This window comes from Molossus molossus, unplaced genomic scaffold (assembly GCF_014108415.1).
Source record: "Molossus molossus isolate mMolMol1 unplaced genomic scaffold, mMolMol1.p scaffold_m16_p_32, whole genome shotgun sequence".
Lineage (NCBI taxonomy): Eukaryota > Metazoa > Chordata > Mammalia > Chiroptera > Molossidae > Molossus > Molossus molossus.
Window position 1 is genome coordinate 433,466 of NW_023425369.1, and position 21,877 is coordinate 455,342.

The window sequence follows — 21,877 nt, forward strand, 5'->3', positions numbered from 1 at the left end:
TGAAGACCTGAAGCAAAACTGAACCAATTCACTGAAACTTTTTGAGACACCAGCATCAAATAAATTAGGTTTTAGCTCAATTTGGAGTCAAAGCTCAGTTGGGAATTATATTCCATTCATTTTTACAGCAGTTATACAAAGTAGGTTTCAAATTGCAGAATTGCCAGTCAGAAATTTTGTCATGAGCTTACCTTGTGATGAAACCGTGGCATTCTTTTTAAAAAATCTTTATTGTTGAAGGTATTACAGATGTCCCTCCTTTTTCCCCTCCACCGTCCTCTCTGCCCTGTTTCTTTATTCATTTATAAAATTCCAGTAAAATTTTATTTTGTCATTTAATAAAAACTAGCACATTTGCCTTTATAATTTAAGCAGATTGTCAATGAACATTTACAAATAATCAGTATAACTGCTTGTGTTTATTAACTAGGTATTAGAACTATATTTCAATGTAGTTATAGTGTTATATATATTTAAAAAAAACAAACTCCATTTGTCCAGCATCCTTTGTCAGTAATGGAAATGCTCTATTTCATAAGGGATCCGTTTTTGTTTTGTTTTCTTTGGCCAGGATGGCATTCAATAAAGTTTAAATGAGTGGCATAATTCCAGAAAAGAAATTTAGGTGGCATAATCCATGCATCAACCAGAATTTAAGCTGAAAATGAGCTTTAGCCACTCTTGCCCCTAAATTAGAAAAGGTTACTTTTCCAAACACATACTGTAAGTAGCAGACACTAACATAACCAGTGTTGATTATGCTGTTTCCTAACATGAAGGATGCCCATCATTGCAGACCCACTTCTGAGAATCTAAGCTCCTCCGTATTTTTATTTTCTTCCTGCTTCATTTCATCTAATAACCATCACACTTTTTATATATGTTAAATTTCCAAGGAAATGTTAACCATGTAAAGGGGTAAAGTCTTAACTAGTCATATCTGGCTTTTTCTATAAGTATTAAGCCTTTCTCCTGTGCCCATGCTTAGACCTACCAAACGTAAGTCAAAAGGAAGGAAGAAAAAACTGATGTACTGTTTCTGAAGACAATGTATTGCTTAGCATTTAGTATCTTTCCTTTGAAATTGATGACGTATCTGCAATCCAGATTCATCTACTCTACCAACTAGAACCATGTTTACTGCGTACATTTTCCAAGCGTGAGAGAAAGATGATAAGTGCTGTAGGATACAGATGTTCTTGCTAACAAGCATTGTACAAACCTTTTAAAAAGTGAATTTTCACAAGCATGGACATTAGTTTCAATAAACTTTTGATATGCATACTTCTGAGTATTTTCTGCACTTAGTGTCTTTAAGCATATTTGTGCTATCTAAAAAGTCTTACACATTTTTAAGAAACATTACCACACATCTCCCACAAATCTATGTAAAAGTAACTCAGTTTATTAGTTTCAAGTTTTTTATTTTAACGTGTCATTTTCCAGTTGTTTGAAGTGACAAGTTTATACATGATTACTTTGAAGTCGTTTTTTTACTTTTGGGTGGTTTCCTCTTTTTATTAGGGTTTGGAATCAGTTTCTTTATTTTAAGAGGTTGTAGCACTATAGCCTGCTGGCCTTCAGTGAGCTTTCTCTTATGCTTAGAGAGGTCTTCAAAGGAAGTGTCCAAAATCTCTTGGCTTTGCAAAGATTCAGACTCTGAATTTTCCCTGGAGTCTTCCAGTCTGTCTTGTAGCCATGGTACATTTAAATTGGGTACTCTGGGGATTATAGCTTCTACTTCATTGACAAAGTCGGTGGTATTCTTTTTGAATCCCAAGGCCAGGATACATTTTAAGCCAATGACAGGTGCAATTCTCTCACTGAGACGGGGAACCTGACAAGCAGGAACCATTCTGCTTAAACTTAACTGAATCAGGTGTGAGGTGATGATTGCAGGCTTGGCTGACTTACACACTAGAACCAAAAGCAGTTCGTTCCGTTCCAGAGCCCTGGTGACTTCATTAACGCCAATGGCAAGCTGCTTCCTGACATGGACAGAAGTCCATCCTGACACTTGTTGGTTATCTTCTGTTTTTTTCTCCTTCAGATCCTCACTCATATCAACATCTGTGCTACATTTGTTTCTGCCATGTTTTTTTAAAAAAGGCTGCTTTTTACTTCTCTTTTTATCCTCAATCTTCTCAAGCCCAATAGATTTAAATCTGTCTTCCAGTGTCTGTAAGATGAAGTTTAAATCCTCTCTCTCCAGAGCACTCCAGCAGATTGTATATGGGTTGTTCAGTGATGTCTTTACAGTTAAAGGTCTTGTCTTCCGAACAGAGCCCCTCCCTGGTGCCTGAGGAGCTGCAGCCATTCCAAAAATCCTTCATTGAAGAGCAAAATGACAAAGGAAATTTTGTGTTAACTAGCAGTGCATGTCTTAGGAACATCCTGGTTGTACTTGTTCTGATTCTTTACAGGCCTAATTATAGAGGGTCGATTATGTGACCATACACTTAACCTCTCTTTTAAGATTCAATAATTTATTTTCCCCACTTTTTTCATATGACTGTCTTTACTCATAAACAGGCAATATATGAACGTTTTGCATTATTTCAATTACAGTGAAATTCTATTTGTTTTGTTTATTAAAAATATTCCATGTTTCTACTTGTTCAAAATTATTTATCCTTTTTTCTTTTAATCCTCACCCAAGGATATTTTTCTATTTATCATCAGATAGAGTGGGAGGGAGGGAGAGAGAGAGAGACATCAGTGTGAGAGACACATCAACTGGTTGCCTCCTGCATGACCTGACCTGGGTGGGGATGAACCACAACTGAGTATGTGCCCTTGATTAGGTCGAACCCGTGACTGGTTGGTCCTCGGGCCAAAGCTCTAAGCAAAATCAGCCAGGGCTTATTTATCCTCTTAATGACTGTATGGTATTAACCTTATAGATTTGTTACCATTTTCTAAATTCCTCTCTGGTTAGGCTTGCATTCATTCAACATATATTCACTGAGCACCTCCAATGTGCAGGCAGTGTTCTAGGCACTGGGGTCCCCACATCCACCCACATAAGTCTGCATGCATGGAGCTTACAATCTTGGAGGACCCTGGAAGCCTCTGCCATTTATAATTAATTAGATGTGATTTCTTTAAAGAACTGAAACAGTAACACATGCCATATACACATGATTAAATTCAAATGATACTTTCATTTTATGCCCTCTTGTGAGTCTTCCTCCCTGAACCCTGAGCTGCTTATATATCCTTCCTAAAACATTTGATACATATGCAGCTGGGCAGCCCCCCTTCCTACAGTTATTCAAGCCGACTGCTCCTCCAGCTGGCAATTTGATGAAAGCTAGGAAAATTTTGTAATGAAATTTGAAGATGTTAATCCATTAAGGAAATAACCAGAAGGAGCCTTACTGCGAAAATGTTATAAAACACTAGTCTAGGAAATATATCCTGTTTCACCTCCCAGAGGCAACTGCGTATTCCTTTCTCTTCCCTCCGTTTTCTTCCTCACGCTCTTCCTGGGGCTCAGGTAACAACCATAGGGACCCTCATGGCAAAACTCAAGGGAGCTCTGAGAAAGTTGAGTGTGGAACTATCACTATTTTCAGGTAACCAGATTTTCTCATTCCAGATACTCCCTCATTTATCCCACTAAGGCCTGCCCTCCCTGAAACACTCCATGCATGATTAGGAATTAAGTCCTCTCCAATCAAACTCCCAAGTTACCATGCTGTCTACTGATGATGAGCAAGTATCTCTGGAATGTCAGAATGTATAGGGTACTTTCTCCAGGTATTAACTTGAGTCTCACAAAATTCCTGTATAATTAATTGCCCGATGTGTGGGTGAGGAAAAACTTGGGTCAAGTACCTTGATCAAAGTCACAGCTGGTTTCCAAATCTCAATTTTATGCTCTCCCAATGCTGGCTGCACTTTAAAAATAATCTGTGGCCTTTAAAACACAGACAGTTGGTCCTTACACGTGATCTACTCAATTGGAATCCCTGAGAATGGGTCTGGGGCACCTGGACTTGTAAAAAGTTGCCTGGGTGAATGTGATACAAAACTGAAATTAGGAACCACAGGTGTAGGACAAGAGGCTTTTCCACATTAGACAGCTCTGAAAAATGGTCTCTCCTGGTCTCCAGAGCTCCATGGGGTGTGAGGTCATATCTCGTTCATGTCCACTGCTAGAGACTCAGTATATGCAGCCTTCAAACCAGCTCCACTGCACAGCCCTCCCCAACTTTATATACATGTTCCCATCAAGCTCAGGGAACTGGGACACAGCTCATCCAAATCCAAGGGTGACTAGCAGAGGCTGGAATCAGGTTGAAGGTGGTCAGGAAGACAAGACAAAATTGATCTAACAAAGCTCTTGCCAAACTGCAAGTCAGTTCATGTCAGCATTCAAACAATACAGAATAAATACTTACAGTTACGTGCTCTGGAGAGAGGAAGATTTGTATTAACTCCTGTCTTCAGAATCTGGTGGGGGAGATGAGAACCAAGAAATTCAGATAAGCAGAATCTTAATGCCCTATAATGCAAAAACAAAATACTGGTAAGGAGAAGTAACAGCTTTGGAGGAGAAAAATAGGAAGCCCTTGCTGAGGTCTTTGGAGCTGTGTCTTGGCAGCCTCCACTGCCTCAAGGATCAAATGCTAACTTGTTAAGATGACAGAGAAGGCCCTCCACACTCTCGCCATCTCCCCACCAGCCTTCCTGTGCCCCACCATGCATTTTACACCCCACCACTGAACCACAAGCTATTTAATGAGGCCACCAGCTTCTCCTCTCAATGTCTTTACGCACTTTTTTCTCCTGTGCCTGGAATACAGTAGTCCCTTGCCACTTCGTGCTTCGACTTGGGTGGCTTCGCTCGAAAAAACCGTGAGAGCCGTAAAGCAAAGCGCGAAGTGGGAGGGGCGACTGTATAGTAAATAAAGAATCCTACTCCCGGGAAATTAATTTATCGAACTGATTAACCGCGATAAATGGGGGCTCACTGTACGACTCACACCCTCGGCCTCACGACTTCCTTTCTTACTTGGACAAGTATTTTTGGATTACCCACAATGTACAAAGCCACGAACTATTACAGAAAAACAGTCACTGGCCTCACAGAGCTTAGAATCTATGAGGAAGACATATCAAGAGGTAATAACAGTAAGCCATTCAGGTTAGGGAACAACAGGGCACTAAAGGAACATAGCAGAAGCCTGACTTGGTTGAGGGGTCAGGAAGGGCCTCCTGGAGGAGGTAACTTTTTGCCTAAATATCTGAAAAATGCCTACCAAAGTAGTGTCCTGGCGTACCAAGCAGTGGCCAGGAAACAGCATTAAAGGAAATAAGTCAACGTTACAGGGGCAGATGCTAGAGCGAGTGGTGCGATAGTAGGAAAGGTAGGTAAGGACCAGATGGTGAAGGTCCTTGAAGGGAAGCGACCGTACCACCTTAAAGCAGAGGAGCGGCAGGATTAGGAAAGCACTGCAGAAAGATTTGGTGGATGTGGGCGTGTAAGGGTCATTTGTCAAGACCGAAAGCCGAGCGGCTCTCGGAGAAATCCTGGTAAGAAATGAGGGCGGTCTGCGGTAGAGGAGCTGTAGAGGGGATGGCCAGAAATACGTGCTAACTAAAATGGTGAAGGGGTAAAACCCACCGAAGTAGTGATCGACTAGGAGTGAAGCAGAGAACGGACTCTGGGCCGCCTCCCGGTTTCTAGAGCCCGCGGCGGGCAGGCCAGGCCCAGTTGGGAGGCTGCAGCCCCACCCAGTGAGTCCCTCCCTCTGCCCAGGCCCTGAGCACTGCTGTTTGGCATAGCGGTGGTAGTTGTTTCCGTCTCCACTCCTAGGCGTGGACCACTGAAAGGCCGGGGTGAGGCTTTATTTTAGTCTTTTTCGTGCCCCAAAGATGCTCAACTGCAGGCCGAGCACGAAGCGTGAGCCAAGGCCCAGAGACAGGCGCGGCCGGAGCGGCGGGGTGCAGAGAAAGCCCTGGGGGCCTTGCGTGCTCGTGGGCCTCCCAGCTTCGCGAGTCTCTCAGCCAAGAGGCCACCCCGGCGCGTGGCCCTCCCACTCAGGATCCCAACAGCGCCGGCTCCACGTGAGCCGCACCGCCACACGCGTGCGCACAGCCCTCGCCCTGCTTGGCTCCGCCCCAAATGCTCACAGATTTCACATTTCGTCATTCTGCGTTATCTCACTTACCACAGAAAAAGAGGGCTCACTGCCGCGCGCCGCCGGGAAGGTACGGAGCGAGGAAATATCTGTCAATCCTTGAGTTAGGGAGTGGAGGTGGGGGCGGGGGATGTGGGCGGTTCCCGAGAGGGCCCTGCAGCAGCAGTGCGCAGGCGCGGTGTCTGTCTCGCGAGATCTCGAAGTTGCCACGGTAACCTGCTGCTCTCACTTGATACCCTCTCGCTTCTGACCCAACTTCTCTACCTTTCAGCGCCTGGCAGCCTTAGTCCTGTCTCTCTCCCCGCTTTTCTGTATTTGGCTTGCATAAAGGACCAAAACACTGGCCCCTGGCCCAGTGCCTCTGTCTTCGTTGAATCCCCGCGGGAATCCCCAGCACCATGAAAATGAATATAAATGAGGGACGAGGAGTGGTTTGAGGAAAAACAAGCCTACAGGCAATAATGGAGGCAATTTTGAGCCCCCTGCAAGAGGGAGAGTAAAGGCTGCTTTGAGTTTCGCAGAGTAGTCCAGAAAACTCCAAATGTCTGCTGTGGCTCCTCCAACCAACGGAGACGAATGCTTAGGAATGGAGTCGCTGGGAAGTCACGGGAATTGTAAACCAGCTGAACATTTTCAAGGTCAGGCATTTGAATCTGTTGATTTACACTTGGCAAGAACTTAGAAGGCAGTAGGTTGAATCTGACCCAGTGAGCCTCCACCCTCCTCAGGCACCTTCTTTCTTTTTCTTTTCCAGCCTGACTTAGCCCCTCTTCCTTTTCCTCTTCTAAACATCTTCCTCTTTTTCTCTATCTCTTCACTGCTCGTTTTGTACACCGCCCCCCTTTTTTTGGCCTAGTTTCTATATTTTCAATTTTCGTCACCTACTGTACCTAACTGGCTGTAAAATAAACAAAACAAAGAGCTGCGTTGCTTTTTGTGAAAATTATTGCAGCACAGGGACAATACAGCGCGATTTAAAAAATCTCAGAAAGATGAACAAGAATGAAGTTACAGAGAGTTTGAGTGTAACAACAGGCTCTATTTCATAAAATGAATCCCACTCGTTCACTGTGACGAACTGTAAACATGCACTTCTAAAGTAGTCGTAGATCTCTAGCTTTTAAGCTATAACACAGACACACACATGTCTAATTGAAATGCTAGCCTTCGTCCCCTTAAGGTTCCAGATTGATAATTCAGATTTTATAGTTTGAGTTACAGCATCACCTCAGTGTACATTTGCTGAGGGAAGATTACCTGCTATTACCTTCCACAGCTCTGGAACCAGGCTGGCTAGGTTGAAATCTTAACTTCATTACGAACTGTGACCATACAGCAAGCTAATTAACCCTCCATGAACTGATAAAAATAGTACCTGTTATTAGGATTAGAAGAGCTACTCTATGTAAGATGCTTAGCACAGTCCCTGGCACATAGAAGGTGCCTGACAATAATAACCGTGATGAATCTAGTAACAACCTGAATTAAGAATTAAGTTAAGAAAAAGACTGCCTGAGAAAAGGGGTTTCTGTAGTGTGGGGTAATGACTCAGCATAGGGCTCCTGATGGCCTCCTTCCTGGATCTCTCCCCAGCACCACAAACCCCAACAAACCCAACTCTTCTCACAAAGCTCCAGGCCAGTTCGCCCTCCCTCTGCAGGGGCCCAATGCATCTCTTTTATCCAGTCAGTGTGAATATGCTCTTTAAAAAAGGTTTGTTTCCCACAAACGAGGAAAATTATGGAATTCCACCAGCATTTTCAAGCTTATGATGAAGGTTTTGAGCATGGGTCCCAGATGGCAGAATGTTTTCTAAGAAACTGGTCAAAATCCAAAAGGTGGCTTCTAGCATTTTTTGAGAAAAGCATTCCAGATGTAAGAACATACACATCTGAAAAAGATAATCTCATGACATCAATGCAGGCTTTGCTAGATATCCTAGAGATGGAAACAAAGGAGTGGTCCAAATTATGGGCTTCTTCTACTTTGGGCTTTGTCCAATGCTGTCCCTGCTACATTTGGACAATTGAATTTGTCCTCTCTCAACCCAGTATCCATCTACAAGGCCATTACTGAAAGCATATCATCTGTGTTTGATACAGCAGGTAAAGATAAAATTAAAGTGTCTGAGGATGACTTGAAGTGTCTAATTAAAAGGTATATTTTGGAAACAATTCGTTTAAGAGCCCCCGGTGCCATTACTAGAAAAGTGCTGAAACCAGTTAAAATTTTGAATTTCACTGTTCCTTCTGGTGACTTGTTGATGTTGTCTCCTTTTGGCTACATAGAAGTCCAAAATATTTTCCTGAGCCAGAATTGTTCAAATGTTGGAAAGGGGCAAATTTGGAGAAGCATGCTTTCTTGACAGCTTCGTGACCTTTGGAAATGGGAAGTACCAGTGTCCTGGAATGTGGCTTGCTATGTTAGAGATTGAAATGTATATTATTTTGTAATGATTGTAATCTTCTAGATATATTTGCCAAAACAGTGTTCTGTCCATTTGGTGGGTGTCCAGCAGCCAGAAGGACAATTCCGGATTGAATATACACGAAGAAAATGATATCTTCTGGGGCTAAGTAGGACCAGGCCTTCTGGAGGAGTGACTACCCCCATTCACTGGCCTGGCAGCACCTAGACCTGAGCTCAACTGAAGCATGCTGCTGAACTTTGTTTTAGTTCAAAAAATGTCCAAATGGTACCTGTGTTTGGAATCTCAGGAGTAGACCAAGAATCTGACATCACTCTCACTGATAGGAAGACCTGAATACATGGTTTACAGAAAATGTTTAAATGATCAAGAAGAAGAGGCATTTCTTAAGAAGTTGGAATTTAGTTCCTTCAAAACTGTATTAGAACTTTAAATAGAAATAATGGCATTTGAATGAAAACCTTAGTACATTGATTCACTGTGCAGGCAACATACTTAAATTTCAGTTTTGATGTTCTCTCTCCCATTTTTTGGTGTGGGAGGCAACCAAAAATTTTTGGTGGCCTTGCTTCGGCAAGGCAGATTTAAAAAAAAAAAAAAAAAATTTCTGTTTTGAGAAAGACTGGCACAAAACTATTAAATAACGATTTCTGGAAATGTCTATTTTTCTTAATATGATTCTTAACTGGCAATTGGAATTATTAAGCTCTATTAATATAATTCTTTATTGTATACCTGTCTGATGCTAAAAGTATGAATAAAAAATGGTAGCTATCTAAGAGCTGTGGTAGGGGGAGGGGAAGAAGTTAATAAAAATGAACTGTAGCCTAGCCAGCGTGGCTCAGTGGATTGAGCATTGTCCCATGCACTGAGAGGTCCTGATTCCATTCCCAGTCAAGGCACATGCCCAGGTTGTGGGATCATCCCCAGTAGGGGGCATGCAGGAGGCAGCTGGTTGATGTTTCTCATTGATGTTTCTATCTCTCTCTCCCTTAAAAAAAAAAAAAAAAAAAAAAATCAGTTAGGATAAACTATAGCCACTTTGATTTTAGCACTTGTGTTCTAGTTTAAGGCTAGACATACAATTTCCACAAGATTTTGCTAAAATGACTACATTTCTCTTTCATTTGTATCACACAAACAAAAACAAAAAAGAAAAAAAATTTCCCACAGTGTAGTGACAGTACCACATGTCCACAGAGAAGACCAGTAAGGAGAAAACCTAACTGGATCCAGACCATTTATTATACTTATAAGAGAGCAAAAGCAAGATCAACATGATGTCCCTGGTCATAAAGGTCAAATAGCCATAGGTTTATGAGTGGTGGGTCACACTGCATTGACAAACCAACTTTAAACCTCAGCCCAACAGTTTCAGAGACTAACACAGAAGACTGCAGCTGTACCCTACATGTTGAGGGGTTGGGGGGAAGAGAAGGGAAGGCAAGATGAAAAGCCCTGGTCTCAAATGAAACTAGGGAAATTGAGAAGAAAGTTCACCTTTGTGGGAGTTTCCCACTAGGGAGGGGGGCCTTGTTCTGGGAGGAATCACCAGGAATTCCCCAGAGACTCAGGTCAGTCTGCAGTCAGGCCTTGTGTGCATGGCTAGGTGGAGAAGTGTAAGGTGGTCTGTGGCCTTTGGAGAACAGTCCTGTTAAAAAAAAAAAAAAAAGAATTTCAGTCCTGGCTGGGTAGCTCAGTTGGTTAGAATGTCATGCCAATATGCCAAGCTTGCAGGTTCGATCCCCAATCAGGGCACATACAAGATAGCAACCAATTAATGCATAAATAAATAGAACAGCACATTGATGTTTCTCTCCCTCCCCCTTCCTCTCTAAAATCAATCAATAAATTAAAATTTAAAAATAAAAATAAGAATTTTAAAGATCTTAAATTATATGGTAACAAAGCTAGTCTGAGATTTTTTTTTTAATAAACTATTTTTAGAGGTGTTTTTTTTTTGTTTTTTTGTTTTTTTTTTAAGGGAAGAAGCCTGATGGGATGTGATGCTAGACTTTTGATTTCCCATGAATCCTAAAGAGCCAGTACCAATTTTGGAAAGAAAATGTCTATATGATATCAAGTTTGCTGCATGTAACTGTTTATAATATGACATATATGTACAGATCTTATAATTTTAGAATTATTTAATACAAATTAAATTATCACAGAATTCTTTCCAAAGTGATATGAGAATGTCATTGAGAAGCACTTTTTTAAAAAAATCCTCACCAAGGAATATGCTTTATTGATTTTTAGAGAGAAAAGAGGGAGAAAAACATTGATGTGAGAGAAACATCAATCAGTTACTTCCTGTACATGCCCCGACAGGGGATCGCACCCGAATCTCACCCTGACCCGGAATCTAACCCACAACCTTTTGGTGTATGGGATCTCACCCTGACCTGGAATCTAGTCCACAACCTTTTGGTGTATGGGAGATGCTCCAACCCACTGAGCCACCCAGCAAGGGTGAGAAGCACTTTTAAGATAGAAATGTGTGCATACTTTGTTCAACAATATTTATTGACTATCTTTTATATCTCAGGCAATGTGCTAGATGCTAGATATGTAAGAATGAAGAAATTGTTCTATTTCTTTTTTCTTTTTTTTTTGTGGTATGCATCCCTAGCAGGAACCTAACCCAGGACTCTCTGGTCCACAGGCCAACACTCAACCGCTGAGCCAAACTGGCCAGGGTGAAATTTTTCTTTTTCTTTCCTTCCCTCCACCCTCCTTCTTTCGCTTCCTCTCTCCTCCCCTTTCTTTATTCAACAGATAACAGTATTTGTTGAATTCTAAGTTTTGAGGATAAAACAGTGAACCAAAGAAAGTTCTAAAGGAGGAGACAGACAATAAAAAAATAAAAAAGTAAAATACAGACACGTCAGATGATGCAAAGTGATATGGACAGAAACAAAGCAGGGAAGGGAGGAGGGGAGTGCTTGGGTAGGGGTGCTAAAAGGCCTCCCGGAACAGGGGTAGTCTAGGAAGTGAAGCACTGAGCCACGCAGACATCCAGGGAAGAGCGTTCTGAGGCGAAGGCCCTCAGCAGGAGTGGCAGGCCTGTGGAAACAGCACGGGGCCAGTGCAGCAGCAGCCCTTTGAAGGACGGTGAGAATGGAAGGAGAGGAGAGCAAAGATGTCTACAGCCTTATAGACCAAACTGAAGATATTTCCTGTCCTAAAGGTTTGTGGAGGAGGTGCCGTCTAGGCTGAGTCATGAAAGAGGAATTGACCAATTAAGAAGGTGGGCGGGCCCTGGCCGGTTTGGCTCAGCGGTTAGAGTGTCAGCCTGCGGTCCACAGAGACCCGGTTCGGTTCCCGCTAAGGGCATGTACCTTGGCTGCAGTTTGTCCCCGGGTCGTGTGGGTGGCGGCCACTCGATGTGTCCCTTTCACATCGATGTTTCTCTGTCTCTCTCTCTCTCTCTCCCTCCCACTCTTATCTGAGTAAAAAAATGGAAAAATGTCCTCCGGTGAGGATAAAAAAAAAAAGGAAGGTGGGCGGAGGGCATTCCAGACAGCAGAGCAGCCCCTATCTATAAACCTGGACAAAGGGAACTGCGGAGGAAGCAGTGAGATGAGGCTGAAAAGGTCAGTAAGACCTGGATGATAGTGGACCAGCACATCTATTATTCAGTGGCTGTTCTGAGAAGGACAGCTAATTATATCAGGCATTAGATCTCAACCTTGGCTGCATCATTCCTGATGCTGTGTTCTACTCCACAACCCTTAAATCAGAATCTCTGGCAGCGAGAATCAGACATTGTGGTTTGTGTTTCTCTGTCCAGACGATTGCAAGAATAGAGAAACACACCCTAAAATTCGCAGGGGCTCTCGAGGGACCACTGAATAGCCAAACATTCTGGAACAAATTTTAGGACCCCAACTTCCTGATTTAAAAAATTGCTGCAAAGCTATAGTAATCAAAACAGTGTTATACTGGCATAAAGACAGACATATAGAACAATAGAATAGATAGCCCAGAAATAAACTCTCACACACCTAGTCAATTAATTTTGACAGGGGCAATAATGGGGATATGACTGTCTTTTCAATAAATGTTGCTGGGAAAACTGGATACCCACATGCAAAAGGAAGAAGTTGGATCCTTACTTATACCTTATATAAAAATTAACTCAAAATGGATCAAAGACCTAAACATAAGAGCCGAAATTATAACTCTTAAAACAGGAGAAAAATCTTCATGACATTGCATTTGGCAATGATATCTTGCCTATGACACTAAAAGCACAGATAAAAAAGAAAAAATGTAAACTGGATCTTCATCAAAATTAAAACCTTCTGTGGCCCTGGCCGGTTTGGCTCAGCGGTTAAAGCATCAGCCCACGGTCCAGAGAGACCCAGGTTCAGTACCCATTAAGGGCATGTACCTCGGTTGCAGTTTGTCCCCGGCCCTGGTTGAGGTTATACGGGAGGCAGCCACTCGATGTGTTTCTCTCACGTCAATGTTTCTCTCTCTCTCTCTCTCCCTCCCTCCCTCCCTCCTTCTCTCCCTCCCTCCCTCCCACTCTATCTGAACAAAAATGGAAAAATGTCCTCAGGTGAGGATTAAAAAAACAAAACTTTTGTGTATTGACACTCAAGAGTGAAAGACAGCCCACAGAATGGGGGAAAATATTTGCAAACCATAATGTGATAAGGGATTAATACTCAAAATATGAAAATAACTCCTACAACTCAGCAGTAAAAACTCAATTCAACAAACGGCAAAGGACTTGGACATTTCTCCAAAGAAGATATACAAATGGCCAATAAGCACATGAAAAGATATGTAACCTCCTCAGTACGGAAATGGAAATCAAAGCCATAATGAGGTACCACTTCACACCCTTCTTTATCCTCACCTGAGGACATTTTTTTTTTTTTTTTTGCATTTATCTTCAGATAGAGCAGGAGAGAGAGAGGGAGAAAGAGAGAGAGAGAAACATTGATGTGAGAGAGACACATCAAGTGGTTGCCACCCACATGACCCCAACCAGGGCCGAGGACAAACTGCAACTGAGGTACGTGCCCTTAGCGGGAACCAAACCCAGGTCTCTCTGGTCCGAGGGTGGACGTTCTAACCGCTGAGCCAAACTGGCCAGGGCAGATGGCTATTATTTTTTTAAAAAGAAAGAAAAAAATAGCCCTGGCCGGTTCAGCTCAGCAGTTAAAGCATTGGCCCTCAGACCAAAGGGCCACGGGTTTGGTTCTTTGTCAAAGGCACATGCCTGAATTGCAGGTTTGATCCCCAGTCCTGGTCGGGGTTGTGCAGGAGGCAACTAATGGATGTGTCTCTCTCACATCTCTCTCTCCCCCCCCCTGACCCCACTCTATCTAAAAAAAAAAAAAAAATCAATGGAAAAATATCCTCGGGTGAGGGTTTAAAAAAAAAAGATAGAAAATAAGTGTTGCTGAGGGTATTGAGAAATCAGAACCCTCCTACATTGCTGGTGGGAATATAAAATGGTGCAGCTGCTGTGGAAAACTGTTAGTTCCTCAAAAAGTTAAACACAGACTTAACAATATGACCCAACAATTCCACTCCTAAGTATACGGGGTGGGGCAAAAGTAGGTTTACAGTTGTTCATATGGAAAATAATACAATAATTAAGAAATAATACAAGAATAAACTGTGTTTTGTGGACTCACAACTGTAAACCTACTTTGCCCACCCCTGTATATCCAAGAGAATTGAATGGGTGGGGGGTACTCAACAGACACTTATATGCCAATGCTCGTAGCAGCATTATCCACAATTAAAGGTGGAAACAACCCAAGCATCTGTCAATAGATGAATGGATGAACAAAATGTGATATATACACACAGTGGAACATTATTCAGCCATAAAAAATAAAATAAAATAAAAGAATGAAGTACTAACACGTGCTACAATATGGATGAACTTTGTACAACATGGTAAGTGAAAAAAGTCAGTCATAAAAGGACAAATATTGTATGATTAAACTTATATGAGGTACCTAGAATAGGCATATTTATAGAGACAAGAAGGAGAATCGAGGTCACCAGGGCTGAGGGGAGGAGAGGATGGGAAGCTATTATTTAGTGGATGTAGAGTTTCTTTGGGGGAAGACAAAAACGTTTTGGAAATAGATAGTTATGGTGATAACACAGTATTGTGAATGTACTTAATTCCACTGAATTGTCTTAATAATGGTTAAAATAATAAGATTGACATTATGCATATTTTACCATACAAACAGTACTTGTCTGTGGTCCCAGACATGAAGTCCCTCACTTGACGAGAAGTCTTGGACTGGAGCACAGTAAAGATTCTATTTGCGTAAAAGGAAAGTGGGGAACACTGTTACATAGAATGTGCTTCTTCATCCCCACATGTACCATCTGTGTTAGACATAGTCTCAAGGTGCATGTTTTTCCATCCAGTTGTAGGGATGATGATGCTTTCAAAGTGTCCTCCTGAAAGTGGTTATTCAATAGGGGTTATTATCTGTCACGGAAGTCTGGAGATTTTCCAGAATGGGCTCATTTGGCTACCTAGCAATTTGTCGGAATCCCAAGGGCTTTCTATATTTCCCTTTGCCATCCTCAGAATGTTGACATTTGCCTTCAAGCTTGTCCTCTCAAGGTCACAATTGAGCTGTCATAGCTCTAATCATCACATCCTGCACAATCACCTTGTGTAAGGCAATAAGTTTTACCTCATGCATTTCTTTCTTTTTATCAGAAAGAAAAATCTAAGAAGCCTCAACATACTTCCCTCTGTGGCTTATTGGACAGAGTTGGTCATATGCACACACCTAAACCAGTCACAGGCAGAGGTAAATAAGTCAAGAGAAACCATCTTAGGCCAATTATGATTCTTCTCCTGAAGATGGACCCGCCTTCCCTGAGCATCTTTTGGCTCCATAACTAAGCAGAAGTAAGGTTGTTGACAAAAAAAAAAAAAAAAGGAGAAAATGATTCTAAATGGGGAACCAGTAGTCTCCCCAGTAGGAAGACATTTTGTGTGCTGGAGCTCAGTTGTAGAACACATGAACTGGACATTAATATGTAAGAAACATGCAATAGTATAACCAAGAGAGTAGAGTGGAGACAAAATTATAAGCCCTATGTACTTTAATTCAGCCCTAGCTACATGTTGTTATGGAAAGCAAAGACTAAAAATTTCACAAGTTTACTGAAGAACATTAAAACAAATAAGAGGTTGTTACCAGTAGTGCTTTAAGAGGCTAAAGCCCTGAACTAGTCACTGTATCTTGTTAGGTTGGGTAAAGCTGGAAGATATTTATGAACCTTTATTTTGAATATTCTGAAAATACAAATATTAAACCAAATTAAGGTAAAAGTGCCTCCGGTCAGATATAGTCTTTTTCTGAAATTTATTGACAATAAAATGGTACTGAGTAGTTTTGTTGCAAGGAGTTTTCTTAGAACATTCTAACTTTAAAATGAAATGAAATGGGACCTTTTATGCCTAGGCTATGCTTACTTAGTTGTTTGTTTCGGGAAATTATATTAGTTGTTTGTTGTTTCAGAAAATGACATTTATCAAAATGTTGTATAAAATGATGTACTTATCTAAAGTAATATAATCACAAGCATCGTAACCACTAATGTTATGACATCACTGACTTTATAAATTTACTATTATGGAAGTCACTTGATTTTATTGCTTAGTCAGAAAGTATTAAGACTCCCATTTTGATTTTCTGCCTACAGACCTGTTTGTAATGAATCTGGTAGCAGTAATATATTCATCTCTTCTAAACAACTGAAGTATGAGTCTTTTTACTGACACTGATTACCTCCTTGCATTTCGTGAAACTTTATCACTGACAGATGTTTAGACCAATCAGATCATAAACAAATTCAGCCAATCACATGAAACCATATATCAAAAATGGATAACCATATTGTAGTAGTTAATCCAGCTGTATTTAAGTACCTGGCTGGGCCCACGTTTTTGGTTCTTCTAACTCAAGAAGCTGGTTTTCAGTGACAGGAAGAACTCTGACCCAAGTTTCTCCTTGATATGGTGGGGTTTTTGTCTGTTTTGTTATTAATTTTTACTTTACCCTCATTTTTTCTTTACTCTTTTTTCCCTCGTTTTTACTATTTTTTTTTAATTTTCATTTTTTCTTTACTCTTTCCATCTTTTTCTCATTTTTTTCCTCATTAAACTTCTTTTTCTCATGTTTTATTTTATTTGGTTTGTTAGTCTTTGTTTTTATTTATATATTTGGTTGGCATTGTGGTTTTTGTTTGTTTGTTTGTTTTTTATCCTCACCCCAGGACATTTTTGCATTTATCTTCAGATAGAGTGGGAGGGAGAAAGGGGGGAAGAGAGAGAGAGAAACATTGCTCTTGAGTTATAAGACAGCTGAGCTGGTGGGGCACATCATTGCCCTGAAACCCAGGCTTCAGCAGGTCCAACCAATAGCAGCACGCTGGCCCTACCTCACAATGTACATGGAGTCTCTGCCAACACACAGCAGTGGTGTTTCCACAAGCTGGCTCTTCCCACCTTTCATTCCTGTTCTAAGAATATTCAAAGGAGTAATGCAGAACATAAGTCACCTGAGGAGGACCAGAGCTCAGGGTGGAAGGGCAGCAGCAGAGCCAAGGAACCTACCAATTTCTTAGTCCCCTGGAGAGGAAGAGCCCCCTCATCTCCAGGAACAGCAACTTCTCCACCAGCACAAATTGATGCAGGAATTCCCCCCCTTTGCAGTGGCCCAGCCTTGGCCAGGCCTCCATGCAGAAGGGCAAAGAGCCTAATCCTGCCAGGGCTGGGGTCTCCACGCTACACCCCACCCCCAATCTTCCCACAAGGCCCACCTGCACCAGGGATACAAACAGGCGTCAGGGCTGTGCCCCACAGAGGGGACCTGTGAGGTGCCCCCGCCCAGCACAGCCTCACACATGTGTCCCTTTGACTTATTCTTTAGCCTACACATTGGAAGCAGTAGCAGAGCTCCATAAAAAAAAACAATCCCCGACCCTTTCCCCGCGGTGAGTCCAAAAGAAACTCCATCTGCCTGGACCCAACCAAGAGTACACGATGAGCCACCCCAGTCTCTCCCTCTGACACCAGCCAGGGTCAGCAGGGGGCCACAGGAAGCTGCTTCAGCAGGTTCAGATTCGGTTTATATCGACACATCTGTGTTTCAGGTTTGCCAGAAGGAATCTGAGAGCAGAAACCTTAGGGTGACATTCAAACCTCACTGAATGGGAGCTGAGTCAGCGATGAAACATCAGAGGTCAAATCTCGCTCATTACCCTTAGCATGGAGTTTGAAAAGCTTGAACTTCATGGAGCCCAGTGAGAAGCTGCAGGAGATCGGCCAGGTGCTGGAACGAAGCAGTGGCATTATGAGCTGAGCAAGAAACTTGCACTGTGGACGTCCGTACCCCAGCCCTCGCTGACTGGAGGACGGAGGCGTCCAAACGGTCACAGCCATGTCTCAGGTAAGTCGATAGCCTGCACTGCTCCTTCAAGAGCATTGCCTCCCAAACCATCGCAGCTTAACCTTTAAAAGGCTGCCAGAAGCCTCCAGGGGTACCCTGGCCAGTTTGGCTTAGCGGTTGGAGCATTGGCCTGCGGACCAGAGAGACCCAGTTCGGTTCCCCTAGGGGCACGTACAAACAAAAACAAAACAAACAAACAAACAAAAAACACAAACAAAAAAAAAAACCCAGGGAGAAAAGAGGAGGGGCTGCCACCTTGGCGAAACTGCAGAAGCCACTTGACTGCGCTGGGCCACCTGGCCTCAGCTGTGCTGCACTTGCAGTTCTGTGCTTGTGGGGCGGGGCGCTGGTGTTTCTAGCTGGCAGTTTGGTAACATTTTAGAACTTTTAACAGGTTCTTCCTGGGAAAATCTCATAGGTGACTTCTACATAAGGCCTCATCAGCACTAGAGCCACCTCTGATGCCAAAAAGAGTTTGGAGTTTATCACGAGAGAGCTGGGTACCACTGATTTGTGGACCCAACCAAGAGTGCACGATGCCGTCTGTACTGCAGGGCACACTTACTCTGCCTGCAAGTTGGAGAATGGATGTGGTAAGTAGTTAGGCTTCCCTTGTACTTTGAAAGTGGTTTTTAACCTCAGGGATTGGAAGTGAGGGAGGCAGCAAGAAGAAAATCAGCAGAAGTGTCATTGGCTGATATATGATCTGCTCTCATTTGTAATTTTCTCCATTCTACACAATTTTTTCTAGAATACAGAAGTGGGAGAATATTTTATGTGCTGGCATAATGGTGATATGAAAAATTAAAAGTAAAAGACAGTCTGAAAAAGGAAGTTCACAAACTAATGTCATTCATAAACATGGATGAAAAAAAATCTCAACATATAGTAAAGTGTTCAGCAGTGTATTTTAAAAAAGACATTTCACCAAGATCCATTAGAGATTAATAAGAAATGCAAGGTTCTTTTAACAACTGAAAATCAATTCATGTAAGCCATCTTCTTAAAAGATTAAAGAAGGATCATATGATCAACCCAATAGAAACATAAAAATCCTTTTGCTGAAATTCTATATCTATTCATGAAAACAAATTTTTACCAAATTATAAATAACAAAGGAACCCTGCAGTAAATATCACATTTAATAGTGAAACACTGTACACATTACATGTAAGAAACAAAATGAAGGTGCACACTATTATTACTCCTATTCATTATTATACTGGAGGTCCCAGCTAGTACAGAGAAGCAAGGAAGAAATGTAGCTGTCATTATTCATAGACTATGTTATATGGAAAACCCAAAATAATTGACTGAAAAATAATGAAAACTTAAAAGATTTATCAAGGTTGCTGGATAATCAGTATACAAAAATCAATTCCCTTTCTGTATACCAATTACAATAAAATAGTTTTAAAGACTCCATCTATAATCAGTGTGGTTCAGTGGTCAACCCATACACCAAGAGGTCTCCAGTTCAATTCCAGGCCAGGGCACATGCCCAGGTTGTGGGCCATATCCCCAGTGTGGGGCATGCAGGAGGCAGCCAAAGTTCTCTCTCATTGATGTTTCCATCTCTCTCTCTCTCCCTCTCCCTTCCTCTCTCTCTAAAAAAAATTAATAAAGAAAAAAATTATAAAGACTCCATCTACAACATCATAAAAAATTATAGTTACTGCCTTGGCCGGTTTTGCTCAGCGGTTAGAGCATCAGCCCATGGACCAGAGAGTCCGGGTTTGGTTCCCGCTAAGGGCACCACGTACCTTGGTTGCAGTTTGTCCCCGCCCCAGTTGGGGTCGTGTGGGTGGCAACCACTTGATATGTCTCTCTCATGTTGATGTTTCTCTCTCCCTCCCACTAAAAAAAAAATTATAGTTAGAATTAAATCTACAAGAGATGTGCAAGACCATCAATGGGGAAAAATAGAAAACTTTATCTAAAAACTTTAAATAACACAAATTGAAAAAGTTGTATGAGCCATGAATAGTAAAACCCTGTATCATAAAGATACACCCAATTGATGTAGAGTTTCAAGAAAAATTCAAGAATTTTCTTTTGTGAAACTTGTTAAAATTTACATGGAAGAGCAAAGTGCCAAAAACAATTCTTCCTAAAGAAAAACAAAATGGGGAGGATTTAATAATTAAGACAGTGTGGTATAGGTGGAGAGATAAACAAATAGCCCCCCAAAACTATTCTATAATTGCTATTGATATTGTCTCTTAAACCCACTCTAATCAGGCTTTGCCCTCCACCATTGTATTAAAACTTTTTTTCAGGTCATTAATGATCTTGATGCAATCATTAATTACCAGTCCTTATCTAACCTAATATACTTTCTCATTTGCTATTCTCTCTTGACTGTTTCTGGAACACCACATTCTCTTGTTTTTTTTTCTGTTACCTCAATGGCCACTTCTCTATTTTTTTTTTGCTTCTTCTCCCTTTTCTTCCTAAACTCTTAATGCTGGAATTTGCCACGGCTCAATCTTCAGTCCTCTTGCCTTTTCTCCTCTACATACGTTCAGTTTCTAGGGCCATCCAGTCTCAAGATTCTATATACTATCTCTATGTCCATGAGTTCCAGATTTACATACCAACCTGGACTAGACTTAGATATCAAACTGCCTACTTGACATCTCCACTTGGATGTCTGATATCTCAAAAGTAGCATATCCAAAACTGAACTTCTGATCTTTGCCACCAACCAAACCAACTCCACCTATGGTCCTTCCAGTTAGTCAGGTCAAAAATGTTGTAGTTATCCTGACTCCTCTTTTTCTTTCACACTCCATGTAAAATCTATCAGGGACTCCTGTTGACTCTACTTTCAAAATATATCCAGAATCTGAACTACTTCTCACAACCTCCACTGCTATCACCTGAGTTTGAGACACCCTCTTTCCTGCATTATTATGACAGTAGGATCTTGCTTCCCACCTTGTTTCCCTGTAGTCTGTTTCCAGCACAGCAACAAGAGTGACCCTTCATTTATTTATTTATTTAAATCCTAACCCGAGGACATATTTTCATTCATTTTAGAGACAGAGAAAGGGGAGGGAGGGAGGAGAGAGAGAGAGAGAGAGAGAGAGAGAGAGAGAGAGAGAGAAAGTGAGAGAGACATTGGTTGCCTCCTGTACACACCTCCACCAGTGACCGAACCTGAAACCTGGGCATGTGCCCTGACTGGGAATTGAACCCGAGACCTTTCAGTGTATAGGACAACACTCCAACCAATGGAATCACACCGGCCAGGGCAAGAATGATCCTTTAAAAAAGTAAGTCAGAGCGTTCAGCCTTTGCTGAAAATCCTTCAGATGAGGTCAGATGGAATAGGCATGTAGTCCTGTGCCTTTGGAAACTAGTTAGGGTGGTTGCAGCACTTGTTCAAAATGAGTTGTTTGCTTTACAAAGAGGAGAAAAGAGGTCTACCAGCCTTTTTCATTCCTGGAGGAGTGTGTCTAGAGACGGGTGGAGAGACGTGAGAGGCTTGAACAAACGCTGCCTATCATCCAGGTTTCTAGGAATTAGGAGAGGACCGAGGTTTATATAAAAAAAGAATCTCAAGTGAGGTCCGTGCCCAGGGGAGACCTCTTGGAATTCCCTGCAAACAGCCTCTTAAAGAATCGGGGTTGCAGCCAAGAGCGGAGAAATTTAAATTCCCTTCATTTTCCCTTTCCAGTTGCAGCTGCACTTGCAGCTGAGGACCCTCCGGCGAGGCCAGGGGAACCGCTGCGGCACCCCTGCCCCTCGGGTGCCACTCCCACTCCAGCCCCGCCCTCCGGGCCGACGGCCAACGGGAGCCGATGGGCGGGACGCGCTGCCCTTTAAAGAGCCGTTGG

At 42.1% G+C, this 21,877-nt stretch overlaps 1 protein-coding gene and 1 pseudogene across 2 annotated transcripts; one reads left to right on the forward strand and one right to left on the reverse strand.

The window, feature by feature from the left end:
• Window positions 1–1,440: 1,440 nt before the first annotated feature.
• On the reverse strand, window positions 1,441–6,247 carry RPP38 (ribonuclease P/MRP subunit p38). Of its 2 annotated transcripts, none has more exons than XM_036281202.1 (3): window positions 6,180–6,247; window positions 4,407–4,510; window positions 1,441–2,327 (listed from the first exon to the last, which is right to left on the reverse strand). In XM_036281202.1, exon 3 carries the CDS (start codon window positions 2,315–2,317, stop codon window positions 1,475–1,477), a length of 843 nt encoding a protein of 280 aa, XP_036137095.1. In that variant the 5' UTR covers window positions 2,318–2,327; window positions 4,407–4,510; window positions 6,180–6,247; the 3' UTR covers window positions 1,441–1,474. The 2 variants fall into 2 exon arrangements, with proteins under 2 accessions (XP_036137095.1, XP_036137096.1); XM_036281203.1 differs by lacking the exon at window positions 6,180–6,247 and adding an exon at window positions 4,786–4,833.
• Window positions 6,248–7,816: 1,569 nt separating this feature from the next.
• Window positions 7,817–8,709, forward strand: LOC118643219 (annotated as a pseudogene).
• Window positions 8,710–21,877: the final 13,168 nt, after the last annotated feature.

What these genes read in the sequence shown, in the direction of transcription:
- RPP38 (XM_036281202.1), bottom strand. Translation starts at nt 2,317, where the DNA reads ATGGCTGCAGCTCCTCAGGCACCAGGGAGGGGCTCTGTTCGGAAGACA.